This window comes from Thamnophis elegans, chromosome 16 (assembly GCF_009769535.1).
Source record: "Thamnophis elegans isolate rThaEle1 chromosome 16, rThaEle1.pri, whole genome shotgun sequence".
NCBI lineage: Eukaryota > Metazoa > Chordata > Lepidosauria > Squamata > Colubridae > Thamnophis > Thamnophis elegans.
In genome coordinates this window covers 7445577-7468648 of record NC_045556.1, presented here as the reverse complement: position 1 = coordinate 7468648, position 23072 = coordinate 7445577, and the positions used below count along the sequence as shown (strand labels likewise).

The window sequence follows — 23072 nt, the reverse complement described above, 5'->3', positions numbered from 1 at the left end:
ACCAGAGGTGGGTTTGTTCCGGTTCGCCCCAGATCAGGCAAACTGGTAGTGGTGGCAGGAGGCTCCGCCCACCTGCCCGGATGCTTCTGCGCATGTGTGCGTGCGTGCGCACGAACCGGTAGTAAAATAAATCGAACCCCACCACTGCCCCACATGGCGCGTGTTGGATGCAGATAAGTGCAGGGCGCACATGAAGGTTTGAGGAGGGCACAAAATGGGCTTACTGGAAGTTCGGGAACTTCCCCAGGCTCTGGAGGCTCCAGAGGTACTCCAGAGCCTGGGGAGGCTGTTTTTGCCCTCCCGGAACCTCCGGGAGGGCAAAAACACCCCCCCTCCCTGCTATGGTAGAGGATTCCAACTAGGCCATGCCTACCATGGCCACACCCGCCCAGCAACCGGGCAGAGAACCCCTTGCTAAAATTTTTGAAGCCCACCTGTGACCCCAAGTATCCAGCCAATCTAAGATAATCCCTCCAGGCCCTGGGGGAAGATCCTGAGGCCTAATGCCACTCTCTCCAAGGACTCCCCTTTGGTCACAAACAACACAGCACACACACACAACACACACACACATATTGTCTGTGATTATAATGATGCAAGATAACAGCAATTTCCTTCTTTGTTTCCTTCTGCTTCAAACCCTTGAGTTCCTAAGTGCTGGTGCTTACTCATCAGCCCTCCTGGGGCTGCCACTCCTGAAACCTCTGCCAGAGATCCATTCTGTCGGGCGAGTACGATGGGGATTGTAGTAGAGGAGGAAGAGGAGGCTTTGGGAACTCAGGCGGCTATTTTTTGCTTCATTAACCCTTTCTTGGCTCCCTGGTGAATCTTGGAATCCAGCTTCCCTGAAAAAAGAGAGGTTTGAGGTTTATTCGATTTATATGCCGCCCAAGGACTCAGGGCAGCGTACAACATTAAAAGAAAAGAAAAGAAAAAGAAAAGAAACACATACTACAAAAGTTAAAAAGAAATTAAATAGGATATCCCCAAACCCAATTAAAATTAACAATGACACATTTTTTTAAAAGAATTAAAATTAAAATTAACAATAATCAATACTTTGATTTGTTTCGTTCAGGCCAGGCTGGCTTGCTGGAAAAGCCAACTTTTTAGGGCGCGTCGGAAGGACCGGAGGTCGGGGATTATACGAAGCTCCAGGGGGGGCAGCTGATTCCAGAGGGAAGGGGCTCCCACAGAGAATTGTATAATAATAATAATAATGAGTTTTTCTTGGCAACTTTAAGATGAGTGGACTTCAATTTGCTCGCTGGCTTGGGAATTCTGGGAGATGAAGTCCATTCACGGTAGCCAAGGTTGAGAAACAATTTAATCCTGGAGGAGGCCACCCACTTCCCCTGCTCTTCTTTTTTTGTCTCCCTTTTGCCAGGTCTGTTCAGTAGGCTAAGCCAACAAGTAGGTTTGTCTCAGGCTCACTCCTGGGAGTGAACTGTCACCGATGACTTAGCAGGTTGTGTGAAGCCAACCCAACTCTGGCTTAAGTCAATAAGCCACGATGAAAACCAATCTGGTTTTGCTCACTGTCGGGACTCATTTTTCGTCTCTCTCGTGACAAGCGGCTTACTCATTTCGCACATTTCCCCCACTCCCACCCCTTGTTTTGCTCAAGCCCCAAAGTTGGTTCGAAGCCAGCAAGATGAAGCAGTGGGAGAAGAACGAAGAACTGGTGAGGGTGCGATGCGGCTGAAGTCAGAAACATCTCAGGGATGGGAGATGACGACACTTGTTATCTGGCTGAGATCACGGCCAACTTAACCACGCTGTGCAAATGCCCAGATGTGGCTTTAAAGGAAGGACACAAAGCATCCTATGAGACTCTACGGGCTGCCTGCGGCCTGCCAAGAACGATCAGCCGGTGCCACCGCACCGTTCAACCAAGCAGTCTGCCTTCTCCTCTCTTGGACCGAGCAACTGGGTCACAGTTGCCACAATGCTTCTGCCTCGCCATGCCCCGGCTCGTCTTCCTTCCCTGCTAGCGGGACGGCCCCACCACTTCCGTAGCTCTGCCTGGCACGTCAGACGAAAGGGGCTGCCAAGTGAAATCCATCATGTTTCCTATCTTTCTTTCTTGATGGATGGATGAAGGGCAGCTATGGAAGCGCTGTGGCGCAGCGGCTTAAAGACATTGGATCCTCTTCTCCTTCCCAGCATATTCCCGCAAGGGCGGGGTCCGCTTTTCGGATCACTGAGCACCACTTTGCACTGTCAGCTGCGTCTCCGGGGTGCAGGCCCGTGGCTTGCTCATCTCTGTTGATGGTGTCTTGCCATCTCTGTTTTGGATGCCTGCCAGGTCACCGGCCGTTGACTTCTAGTTGGTAGGCCGTCTTGGACACCCTGGAAAGTGCTGCTCTCTGGACATGTCCATACCAGTGGAGTCGGCCTTCTCTCGTCTTCTCTGTAATTGGTGCCATGCCAAAATGCTGCCGAATGATGTCACTTGTGATGTGGTCGCGAAGGGAGATGCCCGATATCCAACAGAGCGTTCGCATATCCATGGCATGAAGAGGGCTTTCGGTCCATGTTGTTACTGCTGCCCAGCATTCAGTTCCATACAGTTCAACAGGGCGGCGGATGGCTATCTTGTAAATTTTAGATTTAAGATGGGTTGGCATTTGTCAATCACGTCACATAAAGACGCCGGATCAGCCCACCAGAAATGGTCAGCACTCTAGGCAGTTCAAGTCCTGGTAGCACTGCTACCAGAGCCGAGGTGGCGCAGTGGTTAAATGCAGCACTGCAGGCTACTTCAGCTGACTGCAGTTCTGCAGTTTGGCTGTTCAAATCTCACCGGCTCAGGGTTGACTCAGCCTTCTATCCTTCCAAAGTGGGTAAAATGAGGACCCAGATTGTTGTTGGGGGCGATATGCTGACTCTGTAAACCGCTTAGAGAGGGCTGAAAGCCCTATGAAGCGGTATATAAGTCTAACTGCTATTGCTATTGCTATTGAGCTCCCGTCACTCGCCTCTAGCTCCTGCCCTACCATCCCAGCAGTTCAGAAACAGTATTGCGAGTAGATAAGTGGGTACCATTCTGGCGCGAAAGACTAACTGGGCGAGGAGAACGGGAACCGGTGCTGGGCCTGCTGGGACACCGGCGGAAGACGCCCCGGAAGACATCACCAACCTGAATGCCGCTAGTCAGATGGTGCACGTTGTTTCGACCCTCCACCCTTGCCCCGTGACACACCGGCGCAGGTGCAAAAGCAAACAAACCAGCAACTAGGCTGCCAGGATTCCTCTGTAAAGTGTAAATCTCCTTGACAAAGGCATGCAATGCAAAACAATGTAAATGTGGGCAGATATTTCCCTGCAGGAGGAAGAGTGTGGTGAGGTGGGGAAGGCACAGAACAGGCCTTAGTCGACACCCTTCGCGGCCGGGCTTCCCCTTTTGGATTTGGATTTGGATTTTGGATTTTATTCAATTTGTAGGCCGCCCTATTCCCCGAAGGGACTCAGGGCGGCTGAACAAAAGCCAAGGGAGGGGAAATTACAAAAAGTAAGACAAAGACAATCAGACAATACAAACAGTTTAAAAGCACAACAGACACAGCAAATTCAAGTAGGGGGGGGGGAACTCAACCCCAGGCTTGCTGGGACAGCCAGGTCTTCACGGCCGTCCGGAAGGCCTGAAGGGTGGAGAGGGTCCGAATCTCCACGGGGAGCTCGTTCCAAAGGGCCGGGGCAGCCACAGAGAAGGCCCTCCTCCGAGTAGCCGCCAGCCGACATTGGCTGGCAGATGGAATACGGAGGAGGCCTAATCTGTGGGATCGAATGGGTCTGTGGGAGGTAATCGGCAGAAGGCGGTCTCTCAAGTACTATGCTAGACATGCGCTAAGACTTTCCAATGCTGGCTGTTATTTTTCTTTTCCCCACCTGCCTTAAGCAACCGTCCTTGGCCCCCCGTCTAAAACTGAGCCAGGAATATTTGTCAACAGCTTGCTAGGGACCCTTCCTGTCAGAAGCCAACCGAGCCTTCCGGGAGGCGAGGAGAAAACCATCACGACTGATAGAAACAGACAAGACTTGGACTCCGGAAGGGAGAAAGTTGCCCTCCCAAGGAGAGAGGCACACGCCACACAGTCACGACTCGAGCAAATAAGCGGCATCAAGATTGGCCGGGCGCATTCCTGTTCGGGGTTTGCGTCGCCGTCACAGTTGCCCGATCGGCTCTTGCAACAAACAGGCTCTCTGCTTCGCGAGACAAAGCCGCCGTGGATGTCAGGAAACCAAGGCACGTCGAGTCACACGTACCAGTGTGTCTACTGCAAACACAGTCGGCTGCAGAGATAGAAATGCTATTTCCAAACGGTGGATCTGGCCAGGGTGATTTTTTTTACCATGCACGGGTTTTTTTGTGTGTGTGTGACTACAATAATATAAAGGCAGGGCGGGGAATGCCTGCAGCAGGTTCGGCCGACAGAAGAAAGAAGGAAAAAGGAACAATGTCATCAACCCCAAGATGCCCTCCGATGTTTATTTAACACCTCAGACTCCGGATTTTTAAAAAGCCTCCCTGCTTCCAACTCAGGGTAGGGTGATATTTTTTGCGGATTGCCGAGGAATTTGGTTGCTTTGAGGGCTCAGAACAAAGGGCCACGGATTCCGCCATGCAAACGTGCTGGAGATGCGAAGGGAGAAACAGCCCCTCTTTGGAAATCGGAAATCGGCAGTTATTGAGATTGTTTCTAGCATTGTTCATCATGTCGTTCGGAACTGTTCAAAGGCAGAGAGGAGGAGGAAGTAGAAGAGGAAGAAGAAGAGAGGAGAAGGAAGAGAAGGAGGAGTAGAAGAGTGGAGGAGGAAAAGAATAGATGAGGAGGAAGAAGATATGAAGAGGAGGAGGAGGAAGTAGAAGAGAGGAGGAAGTAGTAGTAGTAGTAGTAGTAGAAGAAGAAGAAGAAGAGAGGAGAAGGAGGAAGATGAGGAGGAGAAGAAAGAGGAGAAGGAAGAGGAGGAATAGAAGAAGTAGAAAAAGAAGGAGGAGGAAGAAGAGGAGGAGAAGTAGAAGAGAGGAGGAGGCAGAAGAAGAAGAGGAGGGGTAAAAGAAGTTGTAGAAGAAGAGGAAGAGAGGAGGAGGAGGAGGAGGAGGAGGAGGAGAAGAGGAGGAGGAGAAAGAATAAAAGTGATTGGCTCATCTGTGTATCAGAAAAGTTGGAGAAGGAAGGAAGGAAGGAAGGAGAGAGAGATGGGAAGAAAGAGAAGGAAGAAAGGAAGGAGAGATGGGAAGGAAGGAATGGTAGGTAAGAAGGAAGGAAGGAAGGAAGGAAGGAGAGAGAGATGGGAAGAAAGAGAAGGAAGGAAGGAGAGATGGGAAGGAAGGAAGGAAAGGAAGGTAGGTAGGTAAGAAGGAGAGATGGGAAGAAAGAGAAGGAAGGAAGAAAGAAGAGATGGAAAGGAAGAAAGGAAATGTAGGTAAGTAGATAGGTAGGAAGGAAAGATGAGAAGGAAGGAAGGAAAGATAGGTAAGTAGGTAGGTAGGAAGGAAGGAAGGAGAGATGAGAAGGAAGGAAGGAAGGAAGGAAGGAAGGAAGGAAGGAAGGAAGGAAGGAAGGAGACCCCGCTGCTTTTCATTTTGCCAGCCCCCTCCCTCCTTCAGGAATAGAGATCTGCTACTTACAGAGTTTATGTTTGCCCTTGATGGGAAACTTAATAACCATCTCCTGGGGGTTAGAACAGATGAAGACAAATGGAGAAGCCGACTCCTGGCTCAGCTGCGGATACTGGAAAGGTGGGGGGGAAGGGGAGAGAACAGAAACAGCAGCGTTACAAATAGGTTATCGGTGCCACAATAAATTAAGGGAAGAGAACGACCCACGGAGGGAAGAGCACACACGAATTGAGGGGAGGAAACGTTTCAAGCACTGCCAAGCAAGTGGAAAGGCAAAGGCAGGGAAGAGCTCCCCCCCCCTCCCCGTCTCTTGAAATCTCTTCAAAAGGGAGACCCAGATCAAAGGGAACCACACTGCGCTGTTAAAGAAATCCCGGCAGCCGGTTCTAAAAAACAGCGCTAGAATCAACCTTGGGAGAGATTTTACACTGCAAAAATCACAGCCTGGGAGGGAGGAGAGAGATTTTTACGCATCCCCCTTCCCTTCTTTTGAGCTTCTTCAAATTTACAAAAGGGGACGGAATTAGCCCTAGGTTTCTGGCGAAGAGAAGGGTCTTTTTGGAGAGAAGCAGGTGGAGCTAACCAGGGCAAAGATGCCACCAAGTTGGCTAATAATGTCTAAGCTGGCATCTTTTAACGGGATAGCTCAGTGGCCAAGACGCTGAGCTTGTCGACCAGAAAGGTCGGCGGTTCGAATCCCTAGCGCCGCATAACGGAGTGAGCTCCCGTGACTTGTCCCAGCTTCTGCCACCTTAGCAGTTTGAAAGCAGGTAAAAAATGCGAGTAGAAAAATAGGGACCACCTTTGGTGGGGAGGTAACAGCGTTCCGTGGGCCTTCAGCGTTGAGTCATGCCGGCCACATGACCACGGAGACGTCTTCGGACAGCGCTGGCTCTTCGGCTTTGAAACGGAGATGAGCACCGCCCCCTAAAGTCGGGAACGACTAGCACGTATCTGCGAGGGGAACCTTCACCTTTATGTTTTCCCAAATCCTCCAATTTCCCCGAGGTAGCTCCGTTAGTCTATGCTCCCCTTGCAATTACAGCGCATATCCTATTCTCCAATCCGGAGAGGCACCACCCAAGCACAGAGAAGCCGAAATCTAAGCCTCCATCAAAGGTAGCAAAGTCCACGCAAGCTCCCACTGCGGCAGGTGCAGCCAGGGTCCTCCCTCCCCCCCGGGTAGCGGGTTTTTCTTGACTAAATACGGCACCTGGGAAGTGGGAAATCCCCCAGCTGGTTTTGTGGTCACGAGAATATCTCTCTCTCTCTCTCTCTGTCTCTCTCAGCCGCCGTTCCCTCGCGGCAAAATGGCTGCTGCACCCAGCTGCGTGAAAGTTAAGAACCCCCAGGGCCTATCATCTCTCAACCGAAATGCGTGACTGGTTTTATTTATTAATATCCCACCACCTTTCGTTTTTATAAATAACCCCCCTGATTTGCAAAGGTTCATTTAGTGGCCATTCGAAGTTACAACAGCATTGAAAAAGGGGACTTATGTCCGCTTTTTTCACTCTTACGACCATTGATCCCCTGATCGTAATTCAAACACATGGGAACTGACTGACGTTTATGACAGTCGCAGTGCCCGTGTCTGTGTGTTAAGGGATCCCCATCTGCCACCTCGTGACGAGCAAAGTCAACAGGGGAAGCCAGATTCCCTCAAGCCCTGGGGGACTGACTTAACCACGGCAGCGATCTCCTTAACAACGATGGCAAGGAAGGTCGCAAAACGGGGCGAAAGTCACCGAACGAAATGCCTCACTCAGGGAAGAAAACTTTGGGGCTCCGTTGTGATCGTACGTCGAGGACTTGCTGGTATTCAGGGTTAGGAGGGGGGGGGAGAGGGGTTGGTGGTGTTTCTAGAAGGCACCCTGCTCGGATTGTCAGAAAGTTTCCAGGCAAGAAACAACCTGGAACTGCGCCGCCTGCGGTCTGACCTAAGTGTAGTACACAAAATTGTCCGCTACAATGTCCTACCTGTCAGCTTCAACCTCAATAATACACGGGCAAACAATCGCTACAAACTCAAGGTAAACCGCTCCAAACTTGATTGCAGAAAATACGATTTCAGCAACAGAGTGGTCCATGCCTGAAATGCCCTACCTGACTCTGTTGTTACAGCCTCAAATCCCCACAGCCTCAACCTCAAACTGTCTACCGTGGACCTCACCCCATTCCTAAGAGGTCCGTAAAGGGGGCGTGCATAAGCGCACCAGCGTACCTAATATCTCTGTCCTACTGTCCCCATTTATTTGTGTTCATTTCCCTTGTTCATGTCCATGTTTATACTTATACTTGTTAACTCGTACATGTTTGACAAACTAATAAATACAGATACAAGTGAGAAAGGAACGGTGCAGAAACGCTGGTAATTAATGACGGGCTGACCCAAAGGGCTTTGTTCCTTCACCACACCTCAACCGCTGAGGTTGCGCACCACCCTCGTGCTGTGCTCTTGAAGAAGGGCCGCGTCTCCACTGGAGACTGTCAAGGCTTTCTATCTGCCGCTCGAAGATAATAAAAACAGGACAGGCAAGTGGTTTTGGCGGCTTTGATGGGGAGAAGCAAAGAGCTCCCGCCAGGCTACTTCACTAGCCTTTCATCTCACACTTCATGTGAACTCCCTTTGCACTCTTCACCGCCGCCCAGAAAGCCGGTCCTTGAGCTGGAACGGGGGCAAAGGAGGTGATCCTGGGAGAGGTACCCAGGCTAATCTGGCTCTCCCTGGCTCTTATCAGCGGAAGGCGGGAGTTCTCAGTTAGGATCAAGGGAGGTTCTGCAGAGGCAAGATGGGACTGGAATCATGGAGCTTTGCTCGCTAGGAAAACCGTGGACATAAAATGAAAGCGGAACGGAAGACACACCCAAAGCAAAAGAGATTATTACGATGGACATCGGTATTTCAAAGACAACCATCCCGTTCTCCTTATGACCTTTAAAGCGCTCCATGGCTTAGGCCCAGGGTACCTGCGAGACCACCTACTGCCACCGGTAGCCTCCCACCGTCCAGTGCGATCCCACAGAGTTGGCCTTTGCAGGGTGCCGTTGGCCAGACAGTGTCGGCTAGCCACCCCCAGGGGGAGAGCCTTCTCTGTGGGAGCACCTTCCCTCTGGAATGAGCTGCCCCCGGAGCTTCGTATAATCCCCGACCTCCGGTCTTTCCGACGCGCCCTAAAAAGTTGGCTTTTCCAGCAAGCCAGCCTGGCATGAACCAAACAAAATACAGTATTGATCACTGTTAATTTTAATTCAATTTTTTTTTAATGTATTGTCAAGTTTAATTGGGTTTGGGATATTCCATTTAATTTTTTTTTAACTTTTATATCATGTGTTTCTTTTAATTGTTGTACGCCGCCCTGAGTCCTTGGGAGAAGAGCGGGCATATAAATCTAATAAATCTCAAATCTCTCCTCTTCCAGCAGAAGGTAAAGGTAAAGGTTCCCCTCGCACACATGTGCTAGTCGTTCCCGACTCTAGGGGGCGATGCTCATCTCCGTTTCAAAGCTGAAGAGCCAGTGCTGTCCAAAGACGTCTCTGTGGTCATGTGGCTGGCATGACTCAACGCCAAAGGTGCACAGAACACTGTTACCGTCCCACCAAAGGTGGTCCCTATTTTTTCCACTTGCATTTTTTATGTGCTTTCGCAGTGCTAGGTTGGCAGAAGCTGGGACAAGTAAGGGGAGCTCACTCTGTTATGCGGCGCTCGGGATTCGAACCGCCGAACTGCCAACCTCTCTGATCGACAAGCTCAGCATCTGAGCCACCCCGTCCCTTCTTCTAGCATACCTAAAGTCTAAGCCAAAGGCAGTAGGATTTCACTCTTATGACGGTTCCATCCTCCCCGTGGTCAGGTGATCCAAATTCAGACGCTTGGAAACAGACTCCTTTCTATGACGGGGGTCGCGGGATCCTTTTTGTGACCTTCTGACAAGCAAAGTCAAAGGGGAAGCCAGATTCCCTTAAAGCAGTGTTTCTCAACCTTGGCGACTTGAAGTCCTGTGCTGGCTGGGGGATTCTGGGAGTTGAAGTCCATAGGACTTCAAGTTGCCAAGGTTGAGAAACACTGCCTTAAAGTAACTTAACGACTGCAGTGGTTCACTTAACAACAGTGGCAAGGAAGGTCGTAAAACAGGGTGAAATTCCCTTAACAACGTTCTCACTTAACCGCAGAAGTTTTGGGTTCAATTGTGGTCATAAGCTGAGGACTACCTGCATTCTAGCTGGTGGTTATGACTTCCTCTTCATTTGCACCTTTTCTTCCCTGAAGTCAGCTAAAGTTTTAAACCCGCCTCCAACACACTGGAAGGGAAAATTGTTGATAAGAAGAACAAAGTTCTTGTTTCACTATTTCTCAGCGACCTAAAGTGGGTTTTTTTCTCTCTTGGCTGTTTCAAAACCGAATGTTCCATGTATGTATGTATGTATGTATGTATGTATGTATGTATGTATGTTTCCCAAACTTGGGTATGGCTAGCTGATGAGAGCTAAATAGCTTGAAATAGATCTATACTAGTCTCCCTTTATTTATTTATCAGCATAAATATAACATATATATATATATATATATATATATATATATATATATATATATATATATATACACACACACACACACACACACACACACACACATACACACACATACATACAGGGGTTGTGACACTAAATATATACCTACTTCCCTGGCTCAGCTGATAAGGAGGAGGACCTGTGCCTTAATGGTTAAGACATCTGCCTAATGGTTAAGACATCTGCCTAAGAGGCAATAGAGCACAGGTTCGAATCCCAGTAAGGGAGTGGCTAGCTGATGAGAGCTAAATAGCTTGAAATAGATCTATACTAGTCTCCCTTTATTTATTTATCAGCACAAATACAACATACATACATACATACATACATACATACATACATACATACATACATACATATTTATTTTAAAAGTCCAAGTAATGCCCACTTTCTTGAAAAACGAATTGGCAAACAAACGGGGGGGGGGGGAAGGAACCCTGCAGCAACGGCTATTTTATCTTGATGACAATTCTGCAAACGCATCCATGTCAAGGTGGCTGAAGGCGTGAATGAAAGGGACACCGCTTTTCTTCTCGGTCACGCATGTTGGTGGCTTGCAAGGACGTTGAGGAAGCTCGCACGCTCGATGTCTGTGCAATGGGCTGGCGAGTGAAACTAGGCTGAATAACAGTGACTGTGAGAGGGATCTCGGAGTCTTAGTGGATAACCAGCTAAACATGAGCCAGCAGTGTGCAGCGGCAGCCAAAAAAAGCCAATGCGATCCTCAGTTGCATTAACAGAGGGATACAATCAAGATCAAGGGAGGTACTAATACCACTCTATAAAGCACTAGTAAGGCCACACCTAGAGTACTGCATCCAGTTTTGGTCACCACACTATAAAGAAGATGTTGAGACGCTAGAAAAAGTGCACAGAAGAGCAACCAGGATGATTAGGGAACTGGAGGCTCAAACATATGGAGAAGGGTTGCAGGAACTGGGCATGACTAGTCTAGTGAAGAGAAGGACCAGGGGAGACAGGATAGCAGTCTTTCAATATTTGAGGGGCTGCCACAGAGGCCAAGGGGGTCAAGCTATTTTCCAAAGCACTTGAAGGCCAGACAAGGAATAATGGATGGAAACTGAACAAGGAGAGATTCAACCTGGAAATAAGGAGGAACTTTCTGACAGTGAGAACAATCAACCCATGGAACAGAAGTTGCCTCCGGAAGTTGTGGGAGCTTCATCGCTGGAGGCTTTCAAGAAGAGACTGGGCTGCCATCTGTCAGAAATGGTGTAGGGTCTCCTGCTAGGGCGGGGGGGTTGGACTAGATGACCTATAAGGTCCCTTCCAACTCGGTTAATCTGTTAAGAGTGTCTGTCCAGGCTCTTCTTAAAAACCTCCAGTGGTGTAGCGCCTACAACTTCTGAAGGCAAATAAGACACACGTAAGGTGATCTTCCCGGGGCCGCGGAGGAAATGCCCTTTTAGCGATCTGCGTGGCTTTACCCAGCAGACGTTAAGAGCAGCAGGGAAGCCTGCATGAATCCAACAGCTGATCCGTCACCTTCGGCTGAAATTGGGGAAGTTATAAATAGAGACTTGCATCGTTACAGGCTTCCAAGCAGAAGAGTACCCTTTGCTGGAGAAGCAGGACACAGCCAATTGGCTTGCTCTGCCATCCAATTTCTCTAACATAAACTGCCTGCTGATTGTCAAGATGTTGAGCGGCTCTGATTTGACGATGCCGCCGTTTCAGGGATGTGTTTAATCTATTAGCCTCTTGCCTGAAAAGGGAAATGGGAAGGAGACACTGGCTTCTCCCCACAGGACGCTCGAGAGGCTCTTCACCTGTTTCGGCATCGCAAGATGAATCGGCAAAAGACAATGTAGGGCAGGGGTGTCAAGGCCCGCAGGCTGGATCCGGCCTGTGAGATGGTTAGATCTGGTCCACGGGGCCCTGCCCTGGGAACAGTGAAGGACTGGCCCGTGGAACATCTGCCAGCAAAAAAGGAGCTCAGGACGGCTGCGCAAAGCCCTCCTGGGCTCCATTTTTGGCCTTGGTGGCCCCCCGCAGCCCTTTGCCAGCTCTGTTTTCACTGGCCGTGGGCTGCAGGAGGTAGTCGCAGCAGGAAACGGAGCCTTGGAGGGCTTCATGAGGCCTCGCCAAGGTCTACTTTCATTGGCAGAGGGCTGCAGGAGGCTCTCGCAGCAGGAAACAGAGCCTTGGAGGGCTTCATGAGGCCTCGCCAAGGTCTATTTTCACTGGTCGTGGGCTGCAGGAGGCTCTCGCAGCAGAAAACGGAGTCTGGGAGAGCTTCATGAGGCCTCACCAAAGTCTACTTTCAGTGGCAGAAGGCTGCAGGAGGCCATCGCAGCAGAAAATGGAGCCTGGGAGGGCTTCATGAGGCCTCACCAAAGTCTCCTTTCATTGGCAGAAGGCTGCAAGAGGCCATCGCAGCAGAAAATGGAGCCTGGGAGGGCTTCATGAAGCCTCGCCAAGGTCTATTTTCGCTGGCAGAGGGCTGCAGGAGGCCATCGCGGCAGAAAATGGAGCCTTGATGAGTGACGTTGAGCTGGCCACACCCCCTGGCTCCCAAAGGTCAAACACAACCCTGATGCGTCCCTCAATGAAATCAAGTTTGACACCCCTGATGTAGGGATAAGGAGCAACGTTCTTATGTGGCTAGAAGGAATCATCAGTCAGCAGTGGCCTGTCCCTGAACATCTGTCCTCCAAAGCGGAAATAAGAAACCACAACACCCAGAAGTCCCTGCCATTAACAGTATAGTTTGGAGACAATAGAAATTGGTTACCTTCCAATGTAACCGGAGTCAGACCTGAAGGAAGACAGGAAAGCTCTCCGAACTTGGATTCAATCCACGGCTGATGAACCAGTCTGGCTGGTCACCCTGTTCGTTAGGGCGGGAGTCTCCAACCTTGGCAACTTTTTTAAGACTTGTGGAATTCGACTTCCTGAATTCCTCAGCCAGCTCCCAGAATTCTGGGAGTTGAAGTCCACCAGTCTTAAAGTTGCCAAGGTTGGAGACCCCTGCCTTAGGGAGTTGCTTGCTAACACGGGCCAAGGGATGCTTGCAGTTTCAGCTGCAGAAACAAAGGCCAAACGAGGATCCTTGCTTTCCCCCAAGGAGCCGAAAACACACATTTGCAGAAGCTGTGGAATTCACATGCGGGAGGAAGCTCTCGTTTTAGAGGCTTACGCGGGACAGAGGGTGTGGGGTGTAAGGGTGTAACAAACCTTCTTATCCCTACCGCTCCCCCACCCCCCCCAGGCATCTGGAAATGGAGGCCGGGAGAGGAGAGTCCTGGCGGGTTCTAACAAATAGGAACTGGGGGAGGGGGGCTGGTATCTCAGAGTGTGCCTAATCTGTGTAAATATTGCCCACCTAACCGAAAGGAATAAAAAAACATCTGCTGAACTTCTCAGGCGGTGCAAAAGGAGGAGGCATTTGTGCTTTGTGACAGCGAGCTCCCTGCTTTGGAACAGCTTACCCCCCTCCGGCAAGGAAGCTCCCTGCCCCCTCCCCACTTTGCTTTCCCGGCCTTCTGCAGAACAGTGAATATTTGGCTCTTGCAGAAACCTTTGGAGATTACAGAGCTGGGCTCAGATGATCTCTCCCCCCACCCCCACTACCCCCAATACATGGAACCTTCTGCTGTGTTGTGGTTTGACTCTTATTGTGTTCGTGCTGTGTGTTGCCTTATTATCTAATGTGGCCTGGAGAGCCGCAGAGTCAGACGGCAGAGAAACCTTACACAACGCCAAAACGACAAACGGATCTCATGCAAAAGCCACTCGAGCAGGAAACGGAAAACCCCAAACTGTGGAGGGGATCGTGGGTAGGTCACTGATGGAGGGGTCTGCTTATGCGAAGAGAACTTCAGTGAAGCTTCCAAGGCTGTTTTGTCTGCCTTCCTCTGGGAAGGCCAACAATTCCCTCCTGTTGCTCCCGGTACACTTTTTTTACACTGTTTTTTTTTTTTTTTACTCTGTTAAAGTACTGAAGTTTGCAGATGATACAACAGTGATTTGTCTCATTTGAGACAACGACACATCTGCATACAGACAGGAGGTTGAACAACTAGCCTAGTGGTGCAACCGGAACAATCTTCATTCATTTATTTCATTTATTATATTTATATGCTGCCCTTTTCCCCCGAAGGGGACTCAGGGCAGCTAACAAATCAAATCAGGGAAGGGAGGTTACAGACAAAAAAAATAAAATAAACGATACATAACAATACATAATTTAAAAACACACAACAGTCATACCATTCGAGACGGGGGCAACAGCTCTTTAGCCCCAGGCCTGTCGGAATAGCCAGGTTTTAAGGGCTTTGCGGAAGGCCTGGAGGGTGGTGAGGGTTCGAATCTCCACGGGGAGTTCGTTCCAGAGGGTCGGAGCAGCCACAGAGAAGGCTCTTCTCCGGGTAGTCGCCAGTCGACACTGGCCGGTGGATGGAATTCGGAGGAGGCCCAATCTGTGGGATCTAATGGGTCTAGCGGAGGTGATTGGCAGCAGGCGGTCTCTCAAGTACCCAGGTCCAATACCATGAAGGGCTTTATAAGTGACGACTAGCGCCTTGAAGCGTATCCGGATACCAATAGGCAGCCAGTGCAGCTCGCGGAGGATAGGTGTTACGTGGGTGAACCGAACTAAATACACTCATAACCGTAGGAAATGGTGGTAGATTTTAGGAGAAACCCTCCCATGCTACCACCTCTTACAATACTAGACAAGACAGTATCAACAGTAGAGGCCTTCAGGTTTCTAGGTTCTATCCTATCTCAAATGGACTAAAATGGACACCTAACATCAAAAATGTCATCAAAAAAGCACAACAAAGAATGTTCTTTCTGCGCCAACTCAGGAAGCTCACACTGCCTAAGGAGCTGCTGATTCTGTTCTACAGAGGAATGATGTGAGTCTGTCATCACTCTGCTAAACAACTAAAACTCCCACAACACTGTCAAATAATTTACTAAGACTGTATTACTATTATTCTTCTCATCCTTCCTAGTATCTGTCTCTTCCCACTTATGACTATAACCATGTTGCTTGAATCTTTACAATTTATATTGCTTTATTTGTTTCCTAGTATAGCAATAGCAGTAGCAGTTAGACTTATATACCGCTTCATAGGGCTTTCAGCCCTCTCTAAGCAGTTTACAGAGTCAGCATATCGCCCCCACAGTCTGGGTCCTCATTTCACCCACCTCGGAAGGATGGAAGGCTGAGTCAACCTTGAGCCGGTGAGATTAGAACCGCCGACCTGCAGATAACAGTCAGCTGAAGTGGCCTGCAGTAGTGCACCCTAACCACTGCGCCACCTCGGCTCGAGGTGTGTATGATTTGATTGCTTATTAGTAACCTATTCATATCACTAAGTGTTGTATCTTATGATTTTTGATGAATGCGTTCTATTTTATTTTTCTTTACGTATGTACACCGAGAGCATCTGCACCAAAGACAAATTCCTTGTGTGTCCCATCACACTAGGCCAATAAAGAATTCTATTCTGTTCTAAAGAAAATAATCAACAAGCAGCCAACACCCCCCCCCCCTCCCCCAAGATGACAGGAGCCTTCTTTGAAAAGCAATTTCCCTGACTCAGGGAAGCTGAATTGGTTAAACCAACAGAGAGAGGAGAGAGATTTCAGATATACCCTGAAACCTGCCTGCAAAGGATACAGAACGAGACAGGAAAGAGCTTGTGGTTTCTTTTTCGTGTGTTTGTTTGTTTTTCATTTCCACCCAAGATTCTAGCTCTCAAGAAACCCCTTTGTGCTGAGAAAAGCTTTCTAGAACATCCGAGTGGGCAGAAGGTTGGCCTTCATTTAATGCAACGCAAATCCTTAAACGTGGCATTACATTTCTCTCGTCTTCCCAGAATGGCAGTTGCCACTGGTTTCCCAGCCCGGCTCAGACGTTAGGAGGCTGTTCTGACAATGGAACAGTGCTATTGCTATTTTCTTTCTTTCTTTCTTTCTTTCTTTCTTTCTTTCTTTCTTTCTTTCTTTCTTTCTTTCTTTCTTTCTTTCTTTCCTTCCTTCCTTCCTTCCTTCCTTCCTTCCTTCCTTCCTTCCTTCCTTCCTTCCTTCCTTCCTTCCTTCCTTCCTCCTTCCCTTCCCTTTGCAGCATTGCAGGCAAACTCTGCCCATTGCCGGGAGTTCGATCCTGACCAGCTCAAGGATGACTCAGCCTTCCACCCTTCTGAGGTTGATAAAATGAGGAGCCGGATTGTTATGGGCAAGAGGGCTGACTCTGTAAACTGCTTAGGGAGGGCTGGAAAGCCATGTGAAGCGGTATATCAATCTACATCCTATTGCTATTTTTCTGTTACTTATGGCGTAGTAAGCCACTCAGAATCGCTTGATAGCGAGACGGGCAGCCTACAAATTTAAAAAATAAGTCAATAATAGCTGTTGGTTGAATCCAGAATCACAGCAACACTGCAGGGGGGGCGGAGGAGAGGAAGGAGTGAAGTTGCAACGCTCTGCTCCCCGGAGAAGTGGTGTAGAAGGACCTAGTGGAAAAATTTTCTGCATTCTGGTCCTTTGAGGATATGGCTGTCTCCAACTGCATTGATTTTATAACCCTCTGAGGACTGGGGAAGTGGGGGGGGGGGGGGAAAGGGTTATTTATTTTTAAAGCAAGTGACAAAAGCATCCCAGCTTCGATGACCTGCAACCTCCAACCCTCAAAACAAACAAACAAACAAGAAACAAATAGGGATGCGTTGGGGTTGTTTATTTATTTATTTTCCCCATTCACTCACCTGTTCCTGAAATTGCTCTTGTGACAGGCAGTCAATCAAGTCCACGCAGCCGAGGAGACAGCCGGAGGGATAATCCTCGGGAAATTCCAAATCTGCGGTAAGCAGGAGAGAAAATTATAAGGCAAGCTCATTGCATGGGCCTCCGGCTTCTGCCGCTCTCCACATGGTCCTGATTAGCCTTCGCCAGCCCTCGCGTGCGCTCACGCCATGCTTCTTTCAACTGCTAATTTAATGGTTTGGATAAAACATAGGACTTCTTAGGGAGCGCTGCCTGCGTTGTGGCCCGCCAGAGGAGCTGGAAGCAGAGTCGGACAGTGAGGAGGTTGGGGAGGAACGTGGGCCAGTCCTGGAATCTGGGGAAGGCTCTGATGAGGGCTCCGTGTCAGAGGCAGAGAGGGGGCCAGAGCCATATGGCAGTTATCAGCTGCCTTCAGAGTCAGACATCAGTGAGGCAGAGGAACAGCTGGAGCCTGTTCCCAGTGTGCGCATGCACAGAGTTGCCAGACGAAGGGAACAGCTAACGAACAGGGGTCGACTTGGGAGTAAGGCCACAAGTGGACAATGAATGGCTCCTCCCAGAGGAAAGAAAAGAGGAGCGAAAGGGGAGTGGAGTTTGCAGGAGACAATTAGTTCGTTTAATTGGTTTGTGCCTTTCTGAGAGACCTTGCCAAGTTTTGCAGATATCGGCCTGGCAGCTCTCCAAGCCAGATAAGGTCTGTGACTGTAAATCCTCCCAAGCCAGATAAGGTCTGTGACTGTAAATCCTCCCTTGAAAGACTTTGCTGGATGTGAATGAGCAGAATTCGCAGTCAATTAATAAAAGGGGTTTTTTGTCGAGAGAAATAGTTTGGGTCAGGCTCTTGAGAAGCCTCGGTCAGAACAGTCTGAAAATAGCCATTCGTGGAGCAAGGAGTTCATTGCCACATCGCAGGAAGTGGTTCCCCATCAGGACTTTAATCCAAGAACTTCCAAATTTCAACCGTTATCCCTCCAGGCCACCATACAGGTAGTCTTCGAATTACAACAGTTTGTTTAGTGACCGTTTCAAAGTTACAACGGCACTGGGGGAAAAAATGACTGATGACCATTTTTCACACGGCTGTTGCGGCATTCCCCCTGGTCACGTGATTTACATTCAGATGCTTGGCAACTGACTCACATTTACGACGGTTGCAGTGTGGTTCCTGGGGTCATGCGTGATCCACTTTTGACAAGCAAAGTGGATGGGGAAACCAGATTCACTTAACAACCGTGGGACTAATTTAACAACAGCAACGATTAACCCTTAACAATGTGGCAAGAAGAGTTGTAAAATGGGGCAAAACTCACTTAACAAATGTCTCACTTAACAATTTTGGGGTCAATTGTGGTCATAAGTTGAGGACTGCCTGTATAACCTCCCCCAGGTGACCCTTTTAAGGTTAATGTTGTGTCATGCAGGCCTTTAAAACTTTCTTCACCACTAATAAACGCCCACTCGGTGGAACCCATTTCCTGCCTTCCGATTCTCAGATGTACGTGATAAGGTTTCTGTCTTGAGAAGCTCACAAAATGGATTTGAGGGGAATTGAGAAATAAAAAAGACAAGGGGAAAGGACCCATCGGCTAGAAAAAAAAATGGGGCTCTGGAAAAAATGTTTGTTAGGCTATAAAAATGAGAAAAGAAACACCATGTGGAGTTGTGCAATGAACTAATACACTTACAGTAAAGGGAATGCATATTTAGTTATACATGTATTAACTGCAGCTAGAATCGTATTTGCACAAAACTGGAAGAGTGAAGAGATCCCTACCGGGAAGAATGTGATTAGGAAAATATTAGAATGTGCAGAAATGAATAGATTAACGTTGGCGATACGGGAGAAAGAACGAACTGAATACTCTTATGACATGGGAACTATTTTACGGGTGGCCGGAGAACAAAAACGGAAGCTAGAAATCAATGGAGATTAGTGAAACATAGGAAATATGTTAAGACAAAGATGTAGACAATATGATGATTTTTACTCATATGTCTGATAAGACTATTGTGGTCAATATTACTATTATATTCCTATTAGAAGATATGTTAAGAGGGAGAAATGAATAGGTTTTTTATGTTTATTATTATTATTGTATGATTAGAGAATCAATACCAATGTAATGAACACTGTGAATTTTGTTTGTTATGACACAGATATATTTATACCCAGACGACACACTGTTTAATGGAAGATGAAATGTTTAAATTCAAAAAATTAGATAGATAGATAGATGGATGGATGGATGGATGGATGGATGGATGATAGAGATAGATAGATGGATGATAGACATAGATAGGATAAATAGATAGATGACAGAGATAGATAGGATAGATAGATAGATAGATAGATAGATAGATAGATAGATAGATAGATAGATAGATAAATAGACATAGATAGGTAGGATAAATAGATAGATGACAGAGATGGGATAGGATAGGATAGGATAGATAGATAGACAGACAGACAGACAGACAGACAGATAAATAGACATAGACAGATAGATAGGATAAATAGATAGATGACAGAGATAGATAAGATAGATAGATAGATAGATAGATAGATAGATAGATAGATAGATACGTAGATAGATATAGATGATTGAGATAGATGGATAGAGATAAAGATAGATACATACAGAATAGAATAGAATAGAATAGAATAAGAATAAGAATAAGAATAGGAAAAAAATGGGGCTCTGGGAAAATTGTTTGTTAGGCTATAAAAATGCAAAGAAGAAAATGCAAAGAAATAGAGTTGTGCAACGAACTAATAAGCCAAAGGATGTGAGTCAAATTTCACCGTGCTGGGGTGGTTTGTGGTTTCACACACGGAATAACAACAGTCAATTTTAGGTCAATGTTCATTGTTAAATAATCCACGGCTTGACATGACATAAATGTCACACGTTCACAAATAACACAGACACACGGTATCTTCTCTTTCTCCCTTCTCGTTTTCTGCCCCGTGGCTGTCTTCCCCTCAAAGTCTCCTTTCCCTTTAGAACAGCGTCTTGATACCTATTGACACTAAGCTAAGCAAGCTTGGTTGTTTTGAAACCACTTCCCTTGTGCGGTCATTTCCATACACTGGATAGTCAAACTGAAACGTTACGTCACATCGCGATAATGGCGTGAGAAGATGAAAGACCGAAGAGCACAAACACAAAGGGGAAAAAACCCCAAGGTTTTCATGGAAGCATTTTGAGCACCTCTCCTTCCACAGCACTTCACCGTACAAGCTGTAAACACCCCTCTTAACTGTGTAAGGTATAAGGTAAAGGTTCCCCTCGCACATACGTACTAGTTGTTCCCGACTCTAGGGGGCGGTGCTCTAAACCGAGGAGCCAGTGCTGTCCGAAGATGTCTCTGTGGTCATGTGCCTGGCATGACTAAACACCAAAGTTGTATGGAGCATTGTTACCTTCCCACCAAAGGTGGTTCCTATTTTTCTACTTGCATTTTTACATGCTTTCGAACTGCTAGGTTGGCAGAAGCTGGGACACGTAACGGGAGCCCACTCCGTTACATAGCGCTTAGGGATTCGAACCACCGAACTGCCAATCTTTGGCGACGTTTCGACGAAGTCTCATTCGTCATCTTCAGGCTGCTTCAGACTACTTCAGGTTTGGTGTTTCCAGGAGTAGTGGAAACACCAAACCTGAAGTAGTCTGAAGCAGCCTGAAGATGACGAATGAGACTTCGTCGAAACGTCGCCAAGACATCTCCAATTCTACGCGGGAGAAAACCCGAACAACTAGAGACCTACATACTAACACCCGCGAAAACCTCAGAAAATATATATATATATATAAAATTTCATTTTCATAACAAATAACCACATGTATACTATTACATAAGCAACATTATATTATATTGTTAAAATTTTACATCAATTCGTTACCATCAACTCCCAAAAACAATTATTGGCTCTTCTGCTCTCCATAACCATATTTGTACCTGATCCATCACTTTCTTCTCCCTCTCTCCTCCTCCCTACCTCCTTTCCGCCCTCTGTTGTCCTTCTCTTCTCTACTTCCCCTCCCTCTCTCCTTCTCCTCTCTTCCCTTTCCACTACTCATTTCTCTCCTCCTCTCCCCGCCCTGCCCTCTCTCCTGTCCCTCTCTTCTTCCCTTACCTCTCTCCTCTACTTCACACTCTTCCTCTCATTTACTTGGTGTATTTCAGCCTCTGAGCGAGCTCCATTTTATGTTAATGGTATTTATAATTCCATTTCTATATACATATTTAATTTTAACATATATCTTTCTCTTTTGTTTTACATATATAGTAATTGTATTTTTAAACACCCCCCCCAAATAATAATAATACTTTATTATTTAAGGTACAGACAGACATAAAACATATTTTTAAAAAACAATAAATGAAAGTAAAAATATATATAAATCATACATAAATTGTTTCAATTCCTTGCTTCAGGATGGCACTGTAGGGCAATGTGTGCCAAGGCAACGAGACAAAGGGACCATTTTTCCCCTCGTACCATCACTCTGCTGAACACCTACTAATACTCACAGTTGTATCTAATGTGTGTACATGTATTAAGCCATACCCTGCTATTTTAGTATTAATATTTATCCTTCTTTTCTTCTTTACTTCTCTCTTTTATTGTGGTTCGTCGCAGTCAGCCAGATGTTCAGCCTGGATTTGGGGTTTTTTGGCTACATATCGGGATAGGCAGATGTGGAATATTACTGTCGTTACCATCCCTGTTGCTTTGCATGCACGCTGAGTGCTGCTTCTGTACCGGAGATAAATTCCTTGTGTGTCTAATCCAGTGTTTCTCAACCTTGGCAACTTGAAGATGTCCGGACTTCAACTCCCAGAATTCCCCAGCCAGCATTCGCTGGCTGGGGAATTCTGGGAGTTGAAGTCCGGACATCTTCAAGTTGCCAAGGTTGAGAAACACTGGTCTAATCACTTGGCCAAATAAAGTATTCCACTTCCACATTTTTCTCCCCACTTTCCTTCTGGCCTCCAGAGAAAATAACCCCAGCAAGAAAGATAAAAGGATTAAGCTCACCTTCCTGAAGCAACACTCTGTAGGTGGCCTCCAGCTCTGAGATTTCCTGGGGAGTTGGCCTTTTGGCTGTGGCTGCTATCCATAGCCGGCCTCTGTGGGATGTGTACCAAATTCGGCCTTCCACCCTGTGGGAGAAAAGGAAAGGGTCAGAAACAGAGCCCACCTCCCCCGTGGGTTTCTTTACATGTCACTCAAAGAACAGCTTGAGAGACCGCCTACTGCCAATTACCTCTTAGATCTCATCGATTAGGCCTCCTCCGAGTTCCATCTGCCGGTCAATGCCGACTGGCAACTACGCGGAGGAGAGCCTTCTCGGTGGCAGCTCCGACCCTCTGGAACGATCTCCCCATGGAGATTCGTACCCTCACCACCCTCCAGACCTTCCGCACAGCCCTCAGAATCTGGCTATCCCGTCAGGCCTGGGGCTAAGACTGTAACCCGCCCGAATGGTATGAATGTTGTGTTTTTTTAATTATGTATTGTCTTATATGTTAAAAAGTTTGTCTCCCCCTCCCCCTTGGGTTGTGAGCCGCCCTGAGTCCCCCCAGGGAAAAGGGCGGCATATAAATAAACTTCTGTCTGTCTATCTATCTATCTATCTATCTATCTATCTTCTTTTGGAAAATCACTACTTGAAATTAGAGACCCGATGGCTCAGGCGCTCAGCAAGTTGATCAGAAAGGTTCGTCAGTTCGAATCCCTAGCGCTGAATAACAGAGTGAATTCCCGTTACTTGTCCCAGCTTCTGCCAACCTAGCAGTTCGAAAGCATGTAAGAATGCAAGTAGAAAAATAGGGACCACCTTTGGTGGGAAGGGAACAGCGTTCCATGCGCCTTCGGTGTTTAGTAATGGCGGGCACATGGCCACGGAGACGTCTTCGGACAGCGCTGGCTCTTTGGCTTTGAAACGGACATGAGCATCGCCCCCTAGAGCCAGGAACGACTAGCACGTATGTGCAAGGGGAACCTTTACCTTTACATGAAATTCTGGGTCAATCTTTGGGCCCACCTGGGTCTCAGAATGAGCCTCAACAAAGAAAGAGGAAATGGCCACGAGACGGAAGGGCAACG

The 23072-nt window shown here is 47.6% G+C and overlaps 1 protein-coding gene across 1 annotated transcript in view; it reads right to left on the bottom strand.

Annotated features, from left to right (window-relative positions):
* Positions 1-361: 361 nt before the first annotated feature.
* LOC116519570 (activating signal cointegrator 1-like) overlaps positions 362-23072 on the bottom strand; it is a 40118-nt gene continuing 17407 nt past the window's right edge. The window contains exons 10-13 of the mRNA XM_032233518.1: positions 22002-22126; positions 16939-17030; positions 5636-5738; positions 362-845 (exon numbers count right to left, since the gene is read on the bottom strand). Coding sequence (XP_032089409.1) covers positions 778-845; positions 5636-5738; positions 16939-17030; positions 22002-22126 — 388 coding nt within the window. The 3' untranslated portion in view covers positions 362-777. The remainder of the gene's footprint in view (positions 846-5635; positions 5739-16938; positions 17031-22001; positions 22127-23072) is intronic.